Source organism: Gambusia affinis, linkage group LG01 (assembly GCF_019740435.1).
Source record: "Gambusia affinis linkage group LG01, SWU_Gaff_1.0, whole genome shotgun sequence".
Lineage (NCBI taxonomy): Eukaryota > Metazoa > Chordata > Actinopteri > Cyprinodontiformes > Poeciliidae > Gambusia > Gambusia affinis.
The window spans coordinates 27,985,598-28,003,010 of NC_057868.1; the positions used below are offsets into that span (position 1 = coordinate 27,985,598).

At 38.3% G+C, this 17,413-nt stretch overlaps 2 protein-coding genes across 7 annotated transcripts; both read left to right on the top strand.

The window, feature by feature from the left end:
* Positions 1 to 2,147: 2,147 nt before the first annotated feature.
* On the top strand, positions 2,148 to 9,826 carry LOC122824148 (kelch repeat and BTB domain-containing protein 12-like). Of its 4 annotated transcripts, none has more exons than XM_044104532.1 (10): positions 2,148 to 2,681; positions 3,928 to 4,128; positions 4,269 to 4,450; positions 4,555 to 4,687; positions 4,764 to 4,997; positions 5,118 to 5,476; positions 6,140 to 6,413; positions 7,119 to 7,266; positions 8,147 to 8,344; positions 8,451 to 9,826. In XM_044104532.1, the coding sequence occupies exons 2-10, from the start codon at positions 3,958 to 3,960 to the stop codon at positions 8,525 to 8,527; spliced, it is 1,776 nt and encodes a 591-aa protein (XP_043960467.1). In that variant the 5' UTR covers positions 2,148 to 2,681; positions 3,928 to 3,957; the 3' UTR covers positions 8,528 to 9,826. The 4 variants fall into 4 exon arrangements, with proteins under 4 accessions (XP_043960467.1, XP_043960386.1, XP_043960554.1 ...); XM_044104451.1 differs by having other exon boundaries at positions 8,489 to 9,826; XM_044104619.1 differs by having other exon boundaries at positions 5,337 to 5,476; positions 8,489 to 9,826.
* A 414-nt stretch (positions 9,827 to 10,240) lies between these two features.
* LOC122833503 (bone morphogenetic protein receptor type-2-like) lies at positions 10,241 to 17,069 on the top strand. 3 transcript variants are annotated; one of them, XM_044121120.1, is made up of 12 exons: positions 10,241 to 10,375; positions 10,763 to 10,957; positions 11,126 to 11,290; positions 11,433 to 11,531; positions 12,170 to 12,193; positions 12,635 to 12,738; positions 12,838 to 13,059; positions 14,206 to 14,320; positions 14,908 to 15,065; positions 15,235 to 15,391; positions 16,576 to 16,712; positions 16,805 to 17,069. In XM_044121120.1, the coding sequence occupies exons 1-12, from the start codon at positions 10,348 to 10,350 to the stop codon at positions 16,901 to 16,903; spliced, it is 1,503 nt and encodes a 500-aa protein (XP_043977055.1). In that variant the 5' UTR covers positions 10,241 to 10,347; the 3' UTR covers positions 16,904 to 17,069. The 3 variants fall into 3 exon arrangements, with proteins under 3 accessions (XP_043977055.1, XP_043977065.1, XP_043977045.1); XM_044121130.1 differs by having other exon boundaries at positions 10,242 to 10,375; positions 10,826 to 10,957; XM_044121110.1 differs by lacking the exon at positions 10,241 to 10,375 and having other exon boundaries at positions 10,384 to 10,957.
* Positions 17,070 to 17,413: the final 344 nt, after the last annotated feature.

Sequence of the window (17,413 nt, forward strand, 5' to 3'; positions counted from 1 at the left end):
TGCAGGATAGTGGCCCTTGAGGACCAGGATTGCCCACCCCTGTTGTAGAGGCTTTGCAGAAGGAAGCAAAATATAGAACCTGGAAGAACAAAGATATAAATAGATTCTTGCTGTGTTTATTTCTGTTTTAAATGTTGAACGTTTTACATCATCATTGTATGTATTCAAACTCGTAATGTGATGTAAATAGCTGTTGATTGTGTTTGTCTTCGTTTTGCATTTTGTAAATAAGTTGCGTTTTTGTATGTCTTTTTATTATAAAACAATTGCTAAAACAAAAAGCTAAATAAAGGAGGAACGTGTTTTATTTGATTTGAATGTAATATAAATTTCTGTTCATGTGTTTCCCTTTCTTTTAAGTGTTGCAGGTTCTACATTTTTATTATGTCTTTTTATTTAAAAAAAATGCTGTTTACACTACGGTAAGAAACAAACAAACAAAATAAAGCACCTAAACAAAAATAAAAAGGTTGGATTTATTCCATTCCTTTACAGTAATGTAAATAGCTTCTTCTTATGTTTGTTTCTGTTTAAATTATAAAAGTCTTACATCATCATTCTATGTTTTCAAACTTTAATGTAATGTAAATAGCTGCTGATGTGTTTGTCTTTATTTTAAATGTTGCAAGTTCTTTGTCAATGTTGCATTTTTATTATGTACAGCACAGACCAAAAGTTTGGACACACCTTCTAATTAGGTGTGTCCAAACTTTTGGTCTGTACTGTATTTTTAATATAAAAAATGCTGCAAAAAAACCAAGCTGCTCTTCTCTTCTTCTGCAGCCCCTGGATTAACAGGAACAACTGAAGTTTGTCTGTAGGACACGATTTCCCTGTAAGGAGAAAAAGAAAATCTAAGTTTTGTTTCTTTTACATTGTTGTTTTTAGCACACGCAAATGATAGAGCACTTAATCCTCCTATTACCGGTATGTTACAGGTCACACTGACCCATTTTAAAGTTTAATTTTATTTTTTTTTAAATAGTTGGAAGTATTGTTTTTCCTTGAAACTTTTTCTATTTCACCCCACACACACACACAAACACAACATACTACACACATATATGCACACACACACATATGCAGGTACACTGACCACCACTGCCATCGACTCTTCCCCAGAGGTCATGGGAATCATCCTGTGTTGGCATTTTAATTGCAGCTTCCAGACCTTCTTAGAGGTCAGAAGGAGTTTACCAAAACAATGTGTCGCAATGATGGGATTAACAGATGTCAAAGGAATGTTTTTTTTAGGGGGGGCACATCCTGCCACTGGGAAATTAAAAGCAATTAATGAGAAATGATTAGGGTCATAAATCACTCCACCAGTTAAATTTTGTCATAAGGGTGCCTATACATCTCTCTTCTATGGTCTGGATAGAAGCCAGGTGGGATGAGTGAGCCATGAAATGTTTTGATGCTTCCTATCAGTCAAATCTGGCCTTGTCATTGTGGACAGGAAAAGATCTTCAGACCAAAGTCCGTGTACTCACATCAAGTGTAAACTGAGGCCTACGTGTGTGACACTTGCGTTCAAAGGTCTGAATGCTCACAGATTCGGGAGAAGTTTGACCAAAGGAGCAGATGCCTATGCATGCATGTCACTTGCTAATTTATGTTACAAACTTTGCTCCTGTGGTTGTGGAAGATAGCATGCTCAACTGTGCATGAAAACAGCGTTAGCAAATAGTCAGCCTGTAATGAGACTGTGTGGAAATTCATGTCACCTCCATTAACCTGTCGAGAAGACAGACACACCTCCCGCCACATGAAGTCACATGACAGAAACTGCAAACTGCACTTCATCCATGAATGACATGAAAAGGAAAAACCGATGTGTTAAATAAATCTGCTTTGACCCATAACATCAGTTGTTTACGCAGATGTAACAATAAACCCAATTCAGTTCAGTAAACTGTGACTTTGACTGTTCTACGTTATAACAGCTACGTGATGTCTGACAGGATGTCTGCTGCACTATGACACCCTGTAAATATGTAAATGAAAATTTACATATTTTCTTTATGTGAAAATCTTCCACAGCTTTATTCAACAGTCTGAGGACTTTATGCATATGAATATTCAGTTTTTCATTTTCCATTCTCAGTTTGTGGATTCACTCATTCCAAATCTCCAGGTTTCTGGTTTTGGTCAGCTGATTCCAGAGGCTTGGTCATATAATCAGTCACTACTCTCTCTTTTGGGCAAAAACTCTTCACTTAGCCTTAACAATTACCTTTCACAATTTAGACTTTGATAAACATGAAAAAATGCATGGCCCAGAGTTAAAACAGCCTAAACATATCTGCAAGTTTCTTTCAATCCCGCTCTTTAGATAGGGTGACTTAGCTGTCTGATCCAGACTGAAACGTTTGCGATTTCTTTCTACTCTTGAAAAACAAGTGACTTGAATTGTTGTGGACATTCAAATTGAAATGGAGCATTTACGTTAGAATGAGAGGTAGCATAGCTGTAAACACAAACTCAGCTGCAGCTCTGCTAGCTGTTCTATTTTAAACTCACTTCATCTATGAGCTTGATGTTGTCTGCTATGCCTTCCCTAGCTGTAAATAGCACAGAGCACAAGTGCAGCACACCTTCACAAACAAGCCTTACGCGTAGCTTGTAATGTGACAATTTATGAGATCTACGTTGAGAATCCTCTTGGTTTTAGGAAACAGGTAAGACTATTTTTGTTACTGTGCTTCTTAAGTTTGTTAAAAGCATTATTCGATGTGCTTTTATTGTCCTGGAAGTGACTTGTGAATGTTTAACCTACTCATTGACTGTCTATCTTATATTTAGGAGGAAAAGTCTTGAAAGGATTTATCAGGAGCTCGTAGCTGCACTTTGTACAAATTTGAGAAATTAATCTAATTGTTTCAACTGTTTTAAAATTAACAAAAGAATAAAGTGAAATTTGGAATAAGTTTTGATCTCGTTCCCCTTTTGTCTTTGACAAACTTGGCATAAAATCACAAGTTTTTTACGGCGGAACTGACAGAAGTGGGGCAGACATTTACATCAAGCCTCTATGGAGACTGCCATCTGCTCAGGAATAGCATGGACAATTTATGCTCCCAGTGTTGTGGAACTTTCTGTTAAGTACATGGGGAGAATTGAACTCTTTGACACTTTCATTGAGCTTGTTAGAACGAAGAGAGCTGCACTATGACTCTTCTCTTCCCAAGAGGGCAGCCCACACACATTTACAACTCTGCATCAAAATCACACATCCTCCTCCCAATTTTTCAAGATGACCTTCGCATTCCAACAGTTGGAGCAAGGCTCCGAGCTAAACCACCCCGCTGACATCCAGCAGACACCCTGCTCTGTCTCACTTAGTGATCAACTGTTAAATTTCTATAAGAAAAATACTGAATTTAAAGGTAACATTTTCCATTACATTTTCACCCTTTTCAATACAAATGAAACATATTATTCATGCAAGCTATAATAAGTAAATTTTATTAAAGACCTTCACATTACATCTTGATGATTCTTAAACCACTTTTCCTCAAAATTAAAGACGTAAAACTCAGTATCAGGACCCAAACCCCTAGTTCATCACATATCAAACATTGCAATCAGAAAACTTAATTATGCCCAGCAGGAGGAGGAAAAAAAAATTCTGCAGAAGACAGAAAGTCTTCTTACAGCCTATCACTGCCCAACTAATTATTATTCCTCTGTAAGAACAGTGTAACCTGGGCACTGATCTTGCAAAAATGGGGGAAAGACATGTTTTCGCAAACGGCGCTTATCATTAGGTGCTTCATGTTGAATTGTCTGTGCATGCCCCAGGAAGTCTTTATCTTTTAGCTGCTTTTGAATTAACAGAGGAATGAAGCAAGATTTGGGAATAAGCTTGAATCTTTGCATAAAATGTTTGCATAAAATGTCACGTTTTTATCCCCAAACTAACAGCAGTGGTGCAGTCATCTACAACAAGCCTCCATGGAGAGCGAGGTGCAGCCGTCTGCTCGGGAACAGCATAGGTCTTTTCTGCTCAGGCAGCTCGCCAGAATGAGAACAGCTGAGGAGCTCACTGACGTCGTCCTGCTTGCAGAGGGTATTTCCTTCCCATGCCACAAGGTGGTGCTGTCTGCATTCAGCCCTTACTTCCAGGTAAAAAAGAAAATGCCACTCTGCAGAGAGTAGATTTTAAAGATTTAAAAGGACAACACGAGACGTCTCAGCCTGTGTTTGGCAAAACAGTTTGAAGCTAATATCTAGTCTATTAAAACTGAATGATTGCTTGGTTCCAGGCTATGTTTACATGTGGTCTGAAGGAAACTCGAGGAGGAGAGGTGGCCCTCAGAGACACAGCTGCACAGAGCCTTGAACTGCTGCTGAAGTACATGTATTCTGCTGAACTCCCTCTTTGTAATGACAACATCCAGGGAGTGGCGGCTGCCGCCTTCCTGCTCCATGTGGATGGAGCTTTTAGGTGGGATAATAATCTCGGTTTGGGTGAATTTCCAACAATCAGCGACCATTATACAGGAGCTAAAAGGCTTTTACTTCCCACAATGCCTTTTTTTTTTTTTTTAGGTTGTGTCAGAGCCACATGGAGGCCCACATGGATGCCTCAAACTGTGTTGGGTTGTACTATTGGGCCAGAGATCTTGGTGCTACTGATCTGGCTGACTGTGCTTTGAAATACATCTGTCAACACTTTACCCAGGTGGAGCAATTGCTGTCAACTAGAGCCTTATATTAGAGCTATATATAACATCAGCTTATTTTCTGCATCTTTCAAGGTTTGTGAGGAAGAAGAAGTGCTGGACCTTGATTCCCAGCGTCTTGGGACTCTCCTGGGATCGGATGACCTCAACATATCACAGGAGGAACTTGTGCTTGAGTTGGTGCTGCGCTGGGTTGAGAGGCACAGGAACAACTCTCAGAGCGAAACCCAGGCTGTGGAGTTGCTCCGGCGAGTGCGACTAGAGCTGGTGGATCCTGGATTTCTCCGGAAAGCGAGGAGGAGGAACCCGGTGAGATAGGATTGGAGAAAATGACCAAATAATGAGGTCATAAGTCATAACCGAAAAATATCAAAACATTATTAGATACAATGTGTAAATATTTTTTTGACGTAGAAATAAACGTCCTAGGTACTGCTGCGGGATGCAGAGTGCTTTGGGATGATCGACGCTGCCCTGCAGACCTCAGGTCTCTGTGAGACGTCTGCTCCACCTCGTCCACCTCTCCGATATGGCATGGAGACAACAGATTTGCTGCTCTGTTTGGGTGGAGTGAACACTGAGGGTGTGCCAGCGAGACGTGGAGGACTTGCTGACCAAAACTTTTGTTTTGCACCCCTTGGTAGAAAGACCTACTACATCCCATCTCCGCTGAGGGACTGTGGCGGTCAGGGCCAGGTCACAGCAGGAGCAGTGACCCGGGACAGCAGCATATTGGTGGCTGTAGAGGCCGAGGATCAACACAGGAGAAAGAGGCTGGATATCTACAAGTAAGGACTATTCCTTGAAAAAGCAGTTATATTTCTTGAACTTGTTACAACTGCAGACTTTTCCAAATTGTCACTTTCCTAAAATAACGACCTATGTGATTTTTTTTGCCAAAAGTGATTTATTTTGCAAGAGGTGGTGATTTATTTCCATAAAAAAAATCAACTTTTGGCAAAAAATTATTTAGGCCATTATTTTGTGAAGGTGATGAAACAATACTAAAAATGGTGGCATGAATGTGTTCACCTCTCTTTTTAGTTATTATAGATGCTTGGTGAACAAATATAACAATGAATACTAATGCTCTCCATCTCTCGTGACTGAGGTTGAGAGACAGCGATGAAAGATGCTCACAGCTGGTAGACACCTGGATCAAAGAATTTGATGGAGTTGAGCAAAGCTGAATAGAAATGCACTCCACACCTTCCATGTTTTTATTAGAACCTAAATTTGGAAACCATGTATCATCTCTTTCCTCCTCAAAATTGTGTGCTTTGTGTTGGCCAGTCATAAAATCCCAATAAAATATATTGAATTATGTCGATGTAAAGATACTAAATGGGGAAAAGGAGTATGAATACTTTTCAAGTTACGGTATGTGGAAAATGAGACATTTCAAAATATTTTGCTACTTTAAATTTCTGTGCTGCCTGTTTATGTTTCAGATACAGTAATTCTGAAGAGAAAATCTGGGTGAAGCTCTGCTCTGCACCCTACAGAGACATGTATGCTTTGGGGTTGGTCGGAGATGCTCTGTACCTCATTGGCGGTCAGATGAAAGTGCGCAATCACTACGTCATAACGGACAATGTGGACAGATGGTCACTGAAGAGAGGAGGCAGCTGGCTCAGTTTCGCTCCTTTACCACTTGCTTTGGCCTGCCACTGCACTGTGAGCCTGAAGGAGCGTCTCTACGTGCTGGGGGGCTGGACCCCACAGGTACAGGAGGAAGTACAATGTGCTGGAGGTGTATGTCATCATGTGTCTGAAGGAAAAGCGATGCTTCGTATAAGCTTGGGCCAACTAAAAGAAAAATCCTAAACAATAGGGAGAGGCATTTACGCCAACATTAATTAAATAAGTAAATAATTCATATTTGCTTGTTTATACATTTATTCATTTATTACTTTATTTGTTTATTGTTTTTTTAAATTTATTTACCTATTCCCACATTTATTTCTGCCTAACATTTTTCCATTTTCCATATTCATTTGTCCCATGAATCAGGAACAAATAAGTATGAATGAATAAGGAAAATGGAAAAATGATAGGCAGAAAAAATAAATAAATTGATAAATAAATAGATATAAATAGGAATAAAGAAACCAATTACTTATCTATTTATTTAATTATTTACCTGTTTATTTATTTATTTAATTTTGGCTGAAAAGGCTATCCGTACACACTGCCATCAGAACATTTGATCTTATTCTTTTCATTAATCTTCATGCATATGAGAACGCTTTGGCTCCCTCTACTGGTAGAAACAAGAAGGATTTAAAAAAGCTCTGTCCGTTTCTTAGCTAATTAAATTCAAGCATGGATTAAACTTTTCTGTATAATTTAACAAAAGCTCCTTTGGTTTCTAAGTGAGTTCTCTGTTTTCCTGTCTTTGAACTACCCGTCTTCTCTCTCGTTCCTCAGGACCAGCCAGATGATGAGCCTGACAAGCTGAGTAACAGAGTGTTTCGATTTGACCCGAGCAAAGACAGCTGGACAGAGTGTGCCAGGATGAAATACTCCAGGTACCGCTGCGGTACAGCTGTACTCAATGGAGAAATCTACATATTAGGTCAGACTCTGGGACTATACACATATTTATCTTAGTTCAGTTTAGTTTATTTATATAGCACAAAATATTCACACAAAAAATTATTTTAAGGCACTTTTTGTGACAAACGGGTCCAAAGTTCGCATGTCAGTGGCCCAGTGCTGAATGAGACATGGCAAAACACAAAACCTAGCCTGGAGAACTTTCTATAAAATAAGAAATAAAGAGAGAATAAGCTTGGGTCAACTAGCCACCAGTTGAGGTGGCTCGGGCATCTGGTCAGGATGCCTCCCTGGTGAGGTGTTCCGGGCACGTCCCACCGGAAGGAGGCCCCGGGGAAGACCCAGGACACGCTGGAGGGACTATGTCTCTCGGCTGGCCTGGGAACGCCTTGGGATTCCCCCAGAGGAGCTGGTGGAAGTGGCTGGGGAGAGGGAAGTCTGGGCCTCCCTTCTGAAGCTGCTACCCCCGCGACCCGACCCCGGATATGCGGAAGAAGATGGATGGATGGATGGATGGATGGAGAGAATGCAAATATAACTGAAGAAATAGCTCAGTTAGAAGCTCATTTCAGGAAAGATACAGCTTAACTCAGGCACACCAGGCCAGGAATACTATTTTGAAGAAAAGAACAATAAAAAGAAAAGCTATTGATAGTAATGATCTCTGTTACTCCATCCTCATTGTAACTTTATTTCTATGGTGAAGAAAAACAAACAGAGCACACATTTCTATTTGTTACAATAGCTCACTGACTCTGCTGAAGAAAATAGACACAACTAACCCAAAGTCACTGAACTAGCCATCTTTAGTAGAAAAAGTGAAAATGCAGCTGGGCAATGGCATGCAAAGTTTATTTTAAGTTTTCTGAACGGAAACATTTTTGTCTGTGTGTTTACAGGCGGTATAGGATGTGTTGGTGAGGATTGTGGACAATCACGGCGCTGCCTGAGCTCTGTAGAAATTTACAACCCAGATGCAGACAGCTGGAGGCCCGGCCCAACACTCCCTACAACCCTGCTTTCGCTTCGAACCAACGGCTCCAACACAGGAACAGTAGAAGGAAAGCTCTACCTCTGCGGATACTACAAAGGGGTTGGTGAGTGACACTTCCTGTTTCTTTATATGGTTTTTGAGCTGCATTCTGGATGCATCAGAATAGAGGAATGTAAGATGATGAATGAAACATTGTTTCTGCAAATTAGATTTTGGGCCAAGCATCATATTCGTACGTTTACTGCAGGTCGTCATGAGATCATCACCAAGGAGATTTTGGAGTTAGACCCTGCAGACTATGTATGGACGGTTGTGGAGAGACGAGCAGTGATGCATGACAGTTATGATGTTTGTCTGGTGGCTAACCTCAATCCTCGGGACCTCCTGACACCCTGACGCAAGCACCTCCTCATGACTCTCTGAGCAACAATGCGGGGGCCTGATATGTGTGTGTGTGTGTGTGTGTGTGGGGGGGGGGGGGGTGACTGCATGAGCGGCCATTCTTACAAAGCTTCATTCTAACATAAATACTTCACTCCCACGTGTCATGCATCTCAAAACAAGACTAAATGAAATAGGCCTATGTGCATTTAGTTCATGTGAATCAGTTTGCTGCTTTACAGATAAAATGGAGAACTTTCATTAAATAGCTTTTAATTAAGACACTTTCTCAGAGGCTTACAGAATAGCTTTTTTTTTTAATCAAAAGCTGACTGCAAAACTTATTAGCACAAAAAAACAGATAATTGGAGCCTTTTTACAACTTATTTGACATGAACATACAATAATTTTAGAATAAACTTCCCGACATTGTTACATAAAGTGCACTCCCAGCTTAATAGATACCCTGGAAAAGATGTGTAAAAATGTTTATCAAGAGGTGTAAAAATGTTTATTAAAATGTGTAAAAATGTTTGTAAGATGTGTAAAAATCTTTTTATGCAGTAACATGCTTTTATAGAAAGTTCATCTTGAAATTTAGATTTGATATTTAGTGAAATTAACTTAACTTAGTATTAGCGCTGTACTATTAAAACTTTGCACTACCTTTTTTGACAAGTAGCACTTTTTTATTTTTCCATACAATTCAACAGAGAAAGGTATTTTTGACCATTTCTTTTTGCACAGTGTTTGGGTCCTTTCTTGTTTAGGATGTAGATCTTTGAACTGTGATGTTCAGTGAATGAATGAAGTTTTGTTGCCAGAGTGATTATTGCGGTGTTGATTTGATAATGTTTTATGATTTGTTCTCCTGCTGACAGACACAGTGATAAAGAGTCCCTGTTGCAGTGAACTTTAGTAAGATTCCTAGAGTTTTTGAAGGCAAAATACCTTTAATTATATTAAATATTTTCAACCAAAGTACTAGTAAGTTTTGGGGCTATTGTAGATAATAATAAAGAAATGCATCTACTTTATAGTTTTTATTGATATGGAAGGAAAACTGTTCATTTAAAGATAAACTGTGCTGTTAACTGAGACAAATGCAAATACTTTTAGGGTTTTTATGCTTAAAACCTTTTTCTTTTCCCCTCCAGCTAGTAAGTATAAAAAAAATGTTAATACTGTTGTATTTTGGTTTTTATGTTGGAATTGTTTTATGTATACATATATATTTTGTCATTTTGAATTATAAATAAAAGCTTTATATGCAAGTTTAAGTGTGCATACGTTACTTTTATAAAGAAATCGCTCAGTCTGGTACAATATGGCTTGTTTCAGCTGCCTGGCTTGAAGTTGTAACCACTACAAACCATTTACAAAAAAACCCCCAAAAAACTAATTCAAGCAAATTCACTTAACTTTTATCCAGCTGCCTGCTTTAAAAATCAGTATTCCTGCTACTTCTATGCTTTAACAAAATGTCCCAACAAATTTGGAAGAATTAAATCTGCAGCAGAAATCATCTTCAGATTTAGTGGAACTCTCATGACGACCATAAGGCAGAGTCACTGGGAGTAGCTTTAAGCGGCTTCAAGACAACCAGTGTCCTTCTACAAGGATAACAGTGCAGGTGTGTCAGTGGGAGTGATGAAACGTGGGAAACTCCTCTGACATTCTCAGAAAGGATACTTCCAGCTTCCCAGCTTCCAGTCTGAATCCGACATGAAGAAGTGGTCTTTCCTGGCTTTGGGTGAGTGAAATAAAGCTCTTTCTTTTTTCAGATTTTTGCTGCGTGCTTTCATATTGCCATTTAGTCATGATATGGATTTTACAATATGAATTTTTGGATGACTCTTTGCAATAGTAGAACTAGTAAATCTTTTACACCACAGAAGCCGTCTGTGCATGTGTTGCATGATCCTGTCTCCAGAAACTGAGATGGTGCATAAATAATTCTTTACATAAACTGATGCAAATAGTTCAAACAACCTCTGGTTTAATGATAATATGTATTTTGAAGGAAAAATAAAGAAGAATTTCCTGAATGGCTGAAGATTTTCAGTTTTACCGTCAAGAGCAAAAAGACTCCGATGGATGCCAGTTCAATTATTAATCAACACTTTCTTCATCATTGTAGAATGTCTCTTTATGCAAATATGTCACCAGTCCTTACTACAGAAGAGACGTTGTGCTTTCAAAGTGACAAACCCAAAGAACCACGGTTACTCTGCAGCTGGGAATGTGACTGGCTCTGTGCAGCTCTGTGAAAACACCGACTGCTGTTTGGCCATTTATCGAATGACAAATGGCCAGTGGAAGGTCGACACGCTCGGTGAGAAAGCTCCATGTCCAAATGAGAGAATCAGGAAGAGGTTTAACAAAAAACAGTCACAATTTATGCTAATTTAACATCCAGGAGCAAAGATTTATGAAGGAATAATTCTTTCAAACATCAGGAGTGTTTATGCGTTGTTCTTATCCGCACGTTTGTTATTTTTAGCATGCGACAGAGTAAAAATGCCTTGCCCACATGAAACCTGCAAGGCGCAACCACCCTTCAAAGATAAGTTCATAACATGTACATGCAGTACAGACATGTGCAACAGAAACATCTCGTTGAGTCCAGAACCAGAACAGCCTCCAGAAACCCACCACCATATAGCAGGTACTCACTAAATTAGTTGTTTTTAACAATTAACTGTTGTATGTAGCTAAAAAAAATGAAGATTCTGCTTTTTTCCCCACACAGTTTTACTCATTCAAACAAAAATTAAAAAAGAAATGAAATGGACCTTCTTTTCTTCTAGATGAAATCACAAAAGCTATGGTGGTGGTGGTGGTGATTCTGTTCCTTACTGTTCCCATCGTTATTGCTGTCAAGTGGAGAAAACTCTGCAAGGAAAAAAGTAAGCTTCATTTTCTGTTGTATTGTTTTTAGGAGGTGTTTGGAGACATGTCAAGTTAACTCAAAACCTTTAATGTCTCGTTCTTAGATCAACTTAGATAGATGGATATACTTGATATTCAGGCTTTACCAATCAAATGACGCTCAAGTACACCTGAAACAGAAGATCAGAACAAAATACTGAGAGAAATTCAATGTCCATCTCAAGTTTCCTTCCAATGGATTTGGGAGAAACTTTCCTGTTTCTCATCTTTTATACACAGCTGCCTATTTGTGCTTTTTGTATTTGGCTAAAGACTGATTCTGGGGATCAGTAATAGGTCTTTGCAGAGATTACTCATAATAGATGAATCAGAACCCTGTTTTTTGATCCGACTGAGAACATTTAGGAGAATTGCACGTCATCAACAAATTTTGAATCTTATTAGTTTTGATTGGATTTCAAGTGGTATAACTGGATAAAAATCTAAAAATAAATAGGCTATTTTCTTATGTTTTCCGTGATGTTCATAATGCTCCTCAAATATGACATAGAAGATTTTATTTTTACTTACAGGCTTACATTTTTTATTGATTAATTTCTTTTGTCTTCATATTCAGTGTCTTTACTGCTCTTCTTCATTTTGTCCTGTTTTCCAGCCAAAATGAAGATCCAAACTGAAGGTAAGTTCAGATATGCTGGTGAAGATCCAGATCTGTTTTTTTTTTAATAAAGCAACACAGAGCTGGACCTTGATGGCCACTTTAGTAACAAACCAGTTATTATCCTGATCCCACCTGTGTGATGACCTCATCAGACAAACACGAGTGGTTTTGTTCTAATATCAAACAGCAAACAAAAAAAACCAATAAATATTCTTGAGTAATTGTTTGAACATTTTTTAATCTTATTTTTATGATTTTCAGGATGTCTCCACTAAACCTTGAGTCTCTTTCATTCTCTGCTAAAGCTGACCTTGGTCTTTATCTTTGACACATAACTCCCCGTTACCTTTGCTACTCTTCCGCAACATCTTAGCAGATGTTTAGACAGGCCAGCTTAGAGAGAATAAATACACCTGCATGTCTGTCAGATCCACTGTAAAATGTTTTCTATAATTTTAGAGGAGTATCTGCAGTCGGTCTGTAAGGACTATAATATCCAACAACAGTGTTCCTGTCAAATAAAAGCTTCAGAGAACCAGATTACGGACATTGAACTGCAGGGGGTAAGTCTGACAGTGAAAGTTTTCCTCAAAGTGTTCTTCAGCCATTTTAGTAAGTCCTGATAGCTTCTAGATTTTCTTTTTTCTTTTTTTATCTTACAGGTTCTGGGACGGGGCCATTTCGCAACTGTTTATCAAGGGAAGCAAAAGGGAAGTGTGGTGGCTGTGAAAGTGTATGCTGCAAACTGGAAGCATCAGTTTATTAATGAAAAGGGGGTTTATGAGCTTCCACTGATGAAGCATGAGAGGATTCTCCAGTTCTTAGGCACGGAGTGGAAACCAGACGACAGCAGCCTGCTCATTGTGCTTCAGTTCGCTGAACATGTGAGTACAGAAAGGTCCTTTCATATTAACCATTCTGAGCTGCATAAAGGGTTTGGTTAGGGCAAATTACTTTGCTGAAAGAGCAACATCTAGGAAACAAAAAGGAAATGATCCTCATAAACAAAAAGGGTTTCTTGTTGCGAAAAGGTGACACTATTGGCAAAGGTGTTATTTTATTATGTCAAAGGGAAGCTCCTGTTTCATTGAACGTTCAGCAAATGACATTTATAAAAATGTCTAAAACATCTAAAATACAGTTAGGTATGGAGAGATTTAATTTCCAACCTCAACCTAATAAAATATATTTTATTCATTTTGTGAAGTCTGGATAGATAACTTGCTAAATGTCTGTGTGAATGTGCTTCTGAACCTACAGAGATTTTGACATTTACAGAAAACCAAATGTTATTTGACATGAAGCGCAATGGTGTAGACCAAACTAGAGGGTAGCAAAACGTTTTTAATTTTTGTTTGTCAGACCAAAGAAGATATATCGAGAGAAGAAGTTTGTCTCTGAGTGCATTCACAAACAATAATCTGACCATTAATATTGCTTTTAGAATAAGGGCCAGTTTGTACCATACTTTCTTCTGGAGATTTCCATGAGATCTTTCCCTTTTGTCCTGGGGTTGACATGCACACCTTGGACCAAAACATGTCCATTTCTGGGACATAGGACCAGTCTCCTTCCTGTATCTTAACATCTGGTTTCAGAAAAATACTGAATATTTTTGAGCTTTCCAGATTTAGATTAATAACATTATTAAATAAATAAAAAAACTTCACCAATAGAGACTCTTCTTTCCTCATATAGACTTTTAATCAACCTCATATTTTGTAAAGCTGATAAAATGCTATTCTACCAACCATAAGCAACATGCAAGAAAATGATTTGTAGATATCTAAAAGAGAAAAAAGAAAAGAAAGATACAAGAGTAACCTGCATCCCTCCTTTTATTTTTGTTTTGAATGTGGATAGTTTACATTTCTCCAGCTGAAAGCTGGAGAAATGTAAACTGGACAATATAACTGGACAATATAAATCCAGCTGAAAGCTGGATTTATATTGTCTTCTTTTTTTTTTGTCCTCTGAACTGAATGCCAAACCTCTTGAGTCCTGGACAGTCGCCTTGTCTTTGATTTCAGGGTTCTCTTCATTCCTTTCTGTGTAAACACGCCAGCAGCTGGATGCTCTCCATGAGGCTGTGCCAGTCCTTATCGGAGGGACTTTCCTATCTCCACTCTGACCTCCGCAGCAATGGTACTGGCCAGAATCCCACACCACAAAAATGTGTTTACATGTTCACATTGTAGCATTCACGCTAGAGAGCCGAATCTGACGGTACTTAACCAATGACGTGTTCCTTTAAACCAAAATCTGTTACAGAAACTTGATTAGCCGGGTGATGAGATATGGATTCCTACTGCATGGTTTAGCAAAATTACTACATTTTTAAAGAATTTGCGGAAAGAAAAAAAAAGTATAACTTTGCATGTAGTGTGCAGAAATCAGGGTGATTCAGCTGGAATTGTCTCAAAGAGTTACATCACTCACTTCTTCACAAGCGAAAGCCTCTTTAAATCATAAACAACTGATACTTAGTTGAGACATACTGTGATAACTTATCAAAATATCAACTGTCTTTCACGCTGCAAAGAAATGTGCTTTATACCACTTTTAATAAAAAAAAAATAAGCTTTTAAAAATTTATCATCAGCAAATTATCCAAAAATCCAGACATAGCTGTCGCAAATGTTTACAACTACAGATATGCAGAATACAAGTCATTGCAGGAAAATGTGATTAAAAGGATGCATTTGAAATATCTGAGTCTTTCTCTTGCACAGATATGCACAAACCTCCCGTTGCCCACAGAGACCTCACCAGCTCCAACGTACTGGTGAGAGCAGACGGGACTTGTGTCTTGTGTGATTTTGGATCCTCCACGATCCTGCGTTCTTGTTCAGGACATCGCTTCTGGAGAAACCACTCTACAACTATGACGGTGAGATAATTTGTGGGGAATCAAAAGTCTTACTACTACCAAATCATGTCATAAGAAAACACTCAACAGAAAAGAAACAATCTGCACAATATAAGGCTAGGTGACTGATTTTATATCTACTACAGCTCTTAAAAGGAACCATGTTTTTTTTTTTTTTTTTTATTCACAGGGTCATCTTCACTTTTGCACGCTCAACTACATGTCCCCTGAGATCCTGGAGGGCTCTGTGAACCTCAGCAGCAGCTCATTTCTCCTGCAGGGTGACATCTATGCCTTAGGTCTGATTTTGTGGGAGATATGGATGCGCTGCTCTGATTTGTTTACAGGTAAGTTCCTGTTGTAGCCAACGTAATATACTGAATTTTTGGAACAGAGCTGCATTCTTTAGGGGTTTTTTTTTGCATCAAGCCCAGAATAATTTCAGATTTACTAGTTGATTCAGATACAAATTTGCAAGATTGTCTCTATTTAAAGACCAATTCTGCTGTCATTGTTTGGGTTAAAGTGTAAGCCAGTTTAAACAACCACAGTACAGAATTGAATATTTAATAGTACAGTACAGAATATAATATTTATAATATTTTATAATGAGACAGATTGGGATTTTTTTTATGTGAAGTTAAATTGTTATAAACTTTTGATACATTATCTGCAGTACCTTGTGCCATCTTCATTTACCATCCAGTTAATTCATGGAAAGCTGAAGCCAACATCTAGTCAAAGAGTAGCCAAAATCAAAGTGGAGTATTCTAGGATCTTAAAACAAATTCACAATAACAGTCATTATAGTGATTCATGTAAACGCGTTTTGTAAACCTTTTAATCATCATCATGCTTGAGTTTGATTTGGTTTTAGCCCTTCTTGGATTAGCAATTAGCCTCCAGGTCCAGGGACTACCTAATCTGGATTTATGCTACATAAAGATGACACAACAAAAATGTTGAACTATATGCCCTTAAGTTCAGCCTTCAGGTGAAAAAACATCTTTATAAATGAGGTTTTGATGCTATGAAGTGTTGACCAGATGGTGGTGCTCCAGGACCGAATGTTCATACGGACAGCAGGGGTTCACCCTTTAACTCAGCTTTTCATTTGTCAATCAGTTGTTATAAAAGTCCTAGATATTACAAGCATGTCACAAAACACCTGCAAGAAATGTTCATCTGTTCAGAAGTCCCTCCCTAGATAGTTTGTACACACATCCTAACTGGTTGGTATGGCAGGTGGTTTAGTAAAAAAAAATAATGATAAAAAAAAACTTTAAACTGATTCAACAGTCTTTTTCTGTTTCCCCATATGTGCACAGAAATGTAAAAAAAAATGCACTTTTAGGATTGTGTGCTACAAAGAAAGCAGAAACCCAGACAGTATCTGATAGGTTTGCTGCTTAAAGCTTGTTTTCCATATTATGGTCGTCAAAATCCTAAATTGTGCAAAACAGTTCATTTTGTGCGAACAGATTACAGAATAAATTCATTTCAGAGCTTGTCCGAACACTGTCATCTACAGGGGGCGTCGTTCCAGAGCATCTCCTGCCTTATGAACTGGAGCTGGATGCCAATGTAACACTGGAGAGGCTCATCTTGTTTGTGTCTGAGATGGACAAGAGACCCTCCATTCCTGGGAACTGGGAGATGTTACCACAGGTATTAACCGAGACTTTGCTCTCGCTCATGGCTGTGTGGTTGAATATCAACAGTATGACACGTTGACCCGACACTAACTAAACCTTTTTCAGGGACTTGGGCTAAAGGAGCTGCTGACAGACTGTTGGGACCGAGACACAGACGCTCGGCTGTCAGCTCCCTGCGTCGTAGACAGATTAATGTCTCTGTAATAAACGCAATGATTTTTGTTCTTTTTCTTTTTTCTTCCAAGTTGATACATTTATGGATATAAAGATAATGGTTCTCGTTTTGTCTCACCGCTGTTTGTTGTAGTTTCTCATTTTTAGCGTACTGCATGTAATCTGATCGCTTTCAATAAAGACGTTCTTGATTGAGGCTTGAGTATTTATTGTTCAATCAGATTTCATTTTTATTCATTTTTTATTTGGGAAAAAAAATAGTCACACATCATGGAGATGCTATCAAAAAACAAAATTATATAAAACAAAATAATGTGATCATTTGCTGGGGCAGTAATCGCCCCATTATATTGTGGGGCGATTATATTGTGTGTTGCATTGAAGCATAATGAATGAGTTCCACTGCCTTTTCCATCCTGTAAAACTGTTTTATTATTATTATTATTATTATTATTATTATTATTATTATTATTATTATTATTATTATTATTATTATTATTATTATTTTATCACAACCTTTAGATTTTATGTGACACATTC

Excerpts from the sequence above, each read along its gene's own strand:
- LOC122824148 (XM_044104451.1), top strand. The coding sequence starts at position 3,958 with ATGGAGAGCGAGGTGCAGCCGTCTGCTCGGGAACAGCATAGGTCTTTT. Across the intron at positions 4,998-5,117 it reads AAGCGAGGAGGAGGAACCCG|GTACTGCTGCGGGATGCAGA; the intron begins GTGAGATAGGAT and ends TAAACGTCCTAG. Across the intron at positions 7,267-8,146 it reads TGGAGAAATCTACATATTAG|GCGGTATAGGATGTGTTGGT; the intron begins GTCAGACTCTGG and ends GTGTGTTTACAG.
- LOC122833503 (XM_044121110.1), top strand. The coding sequence starts at position 10,720 with ATGCCAGTTCAATTATTAATCAACACTTTCTTCATCATTGTAGAATGT. Across the intron at positions 10,958-11,125 it reads GTGGAAGGTCGACACGCTCG|CATGCGACAGAGTAAAAATG; the intron begins GTGAGAAAGCTC and ends TGTTATTTTTAG. Across the intron at positions 15,066-15,234 it reads ACCACTCTACAACTATGACG|GGTCATCTTCACTTTTGCAC; the intron begins GTGAGATAATTT and ends TTTTATTCACAG.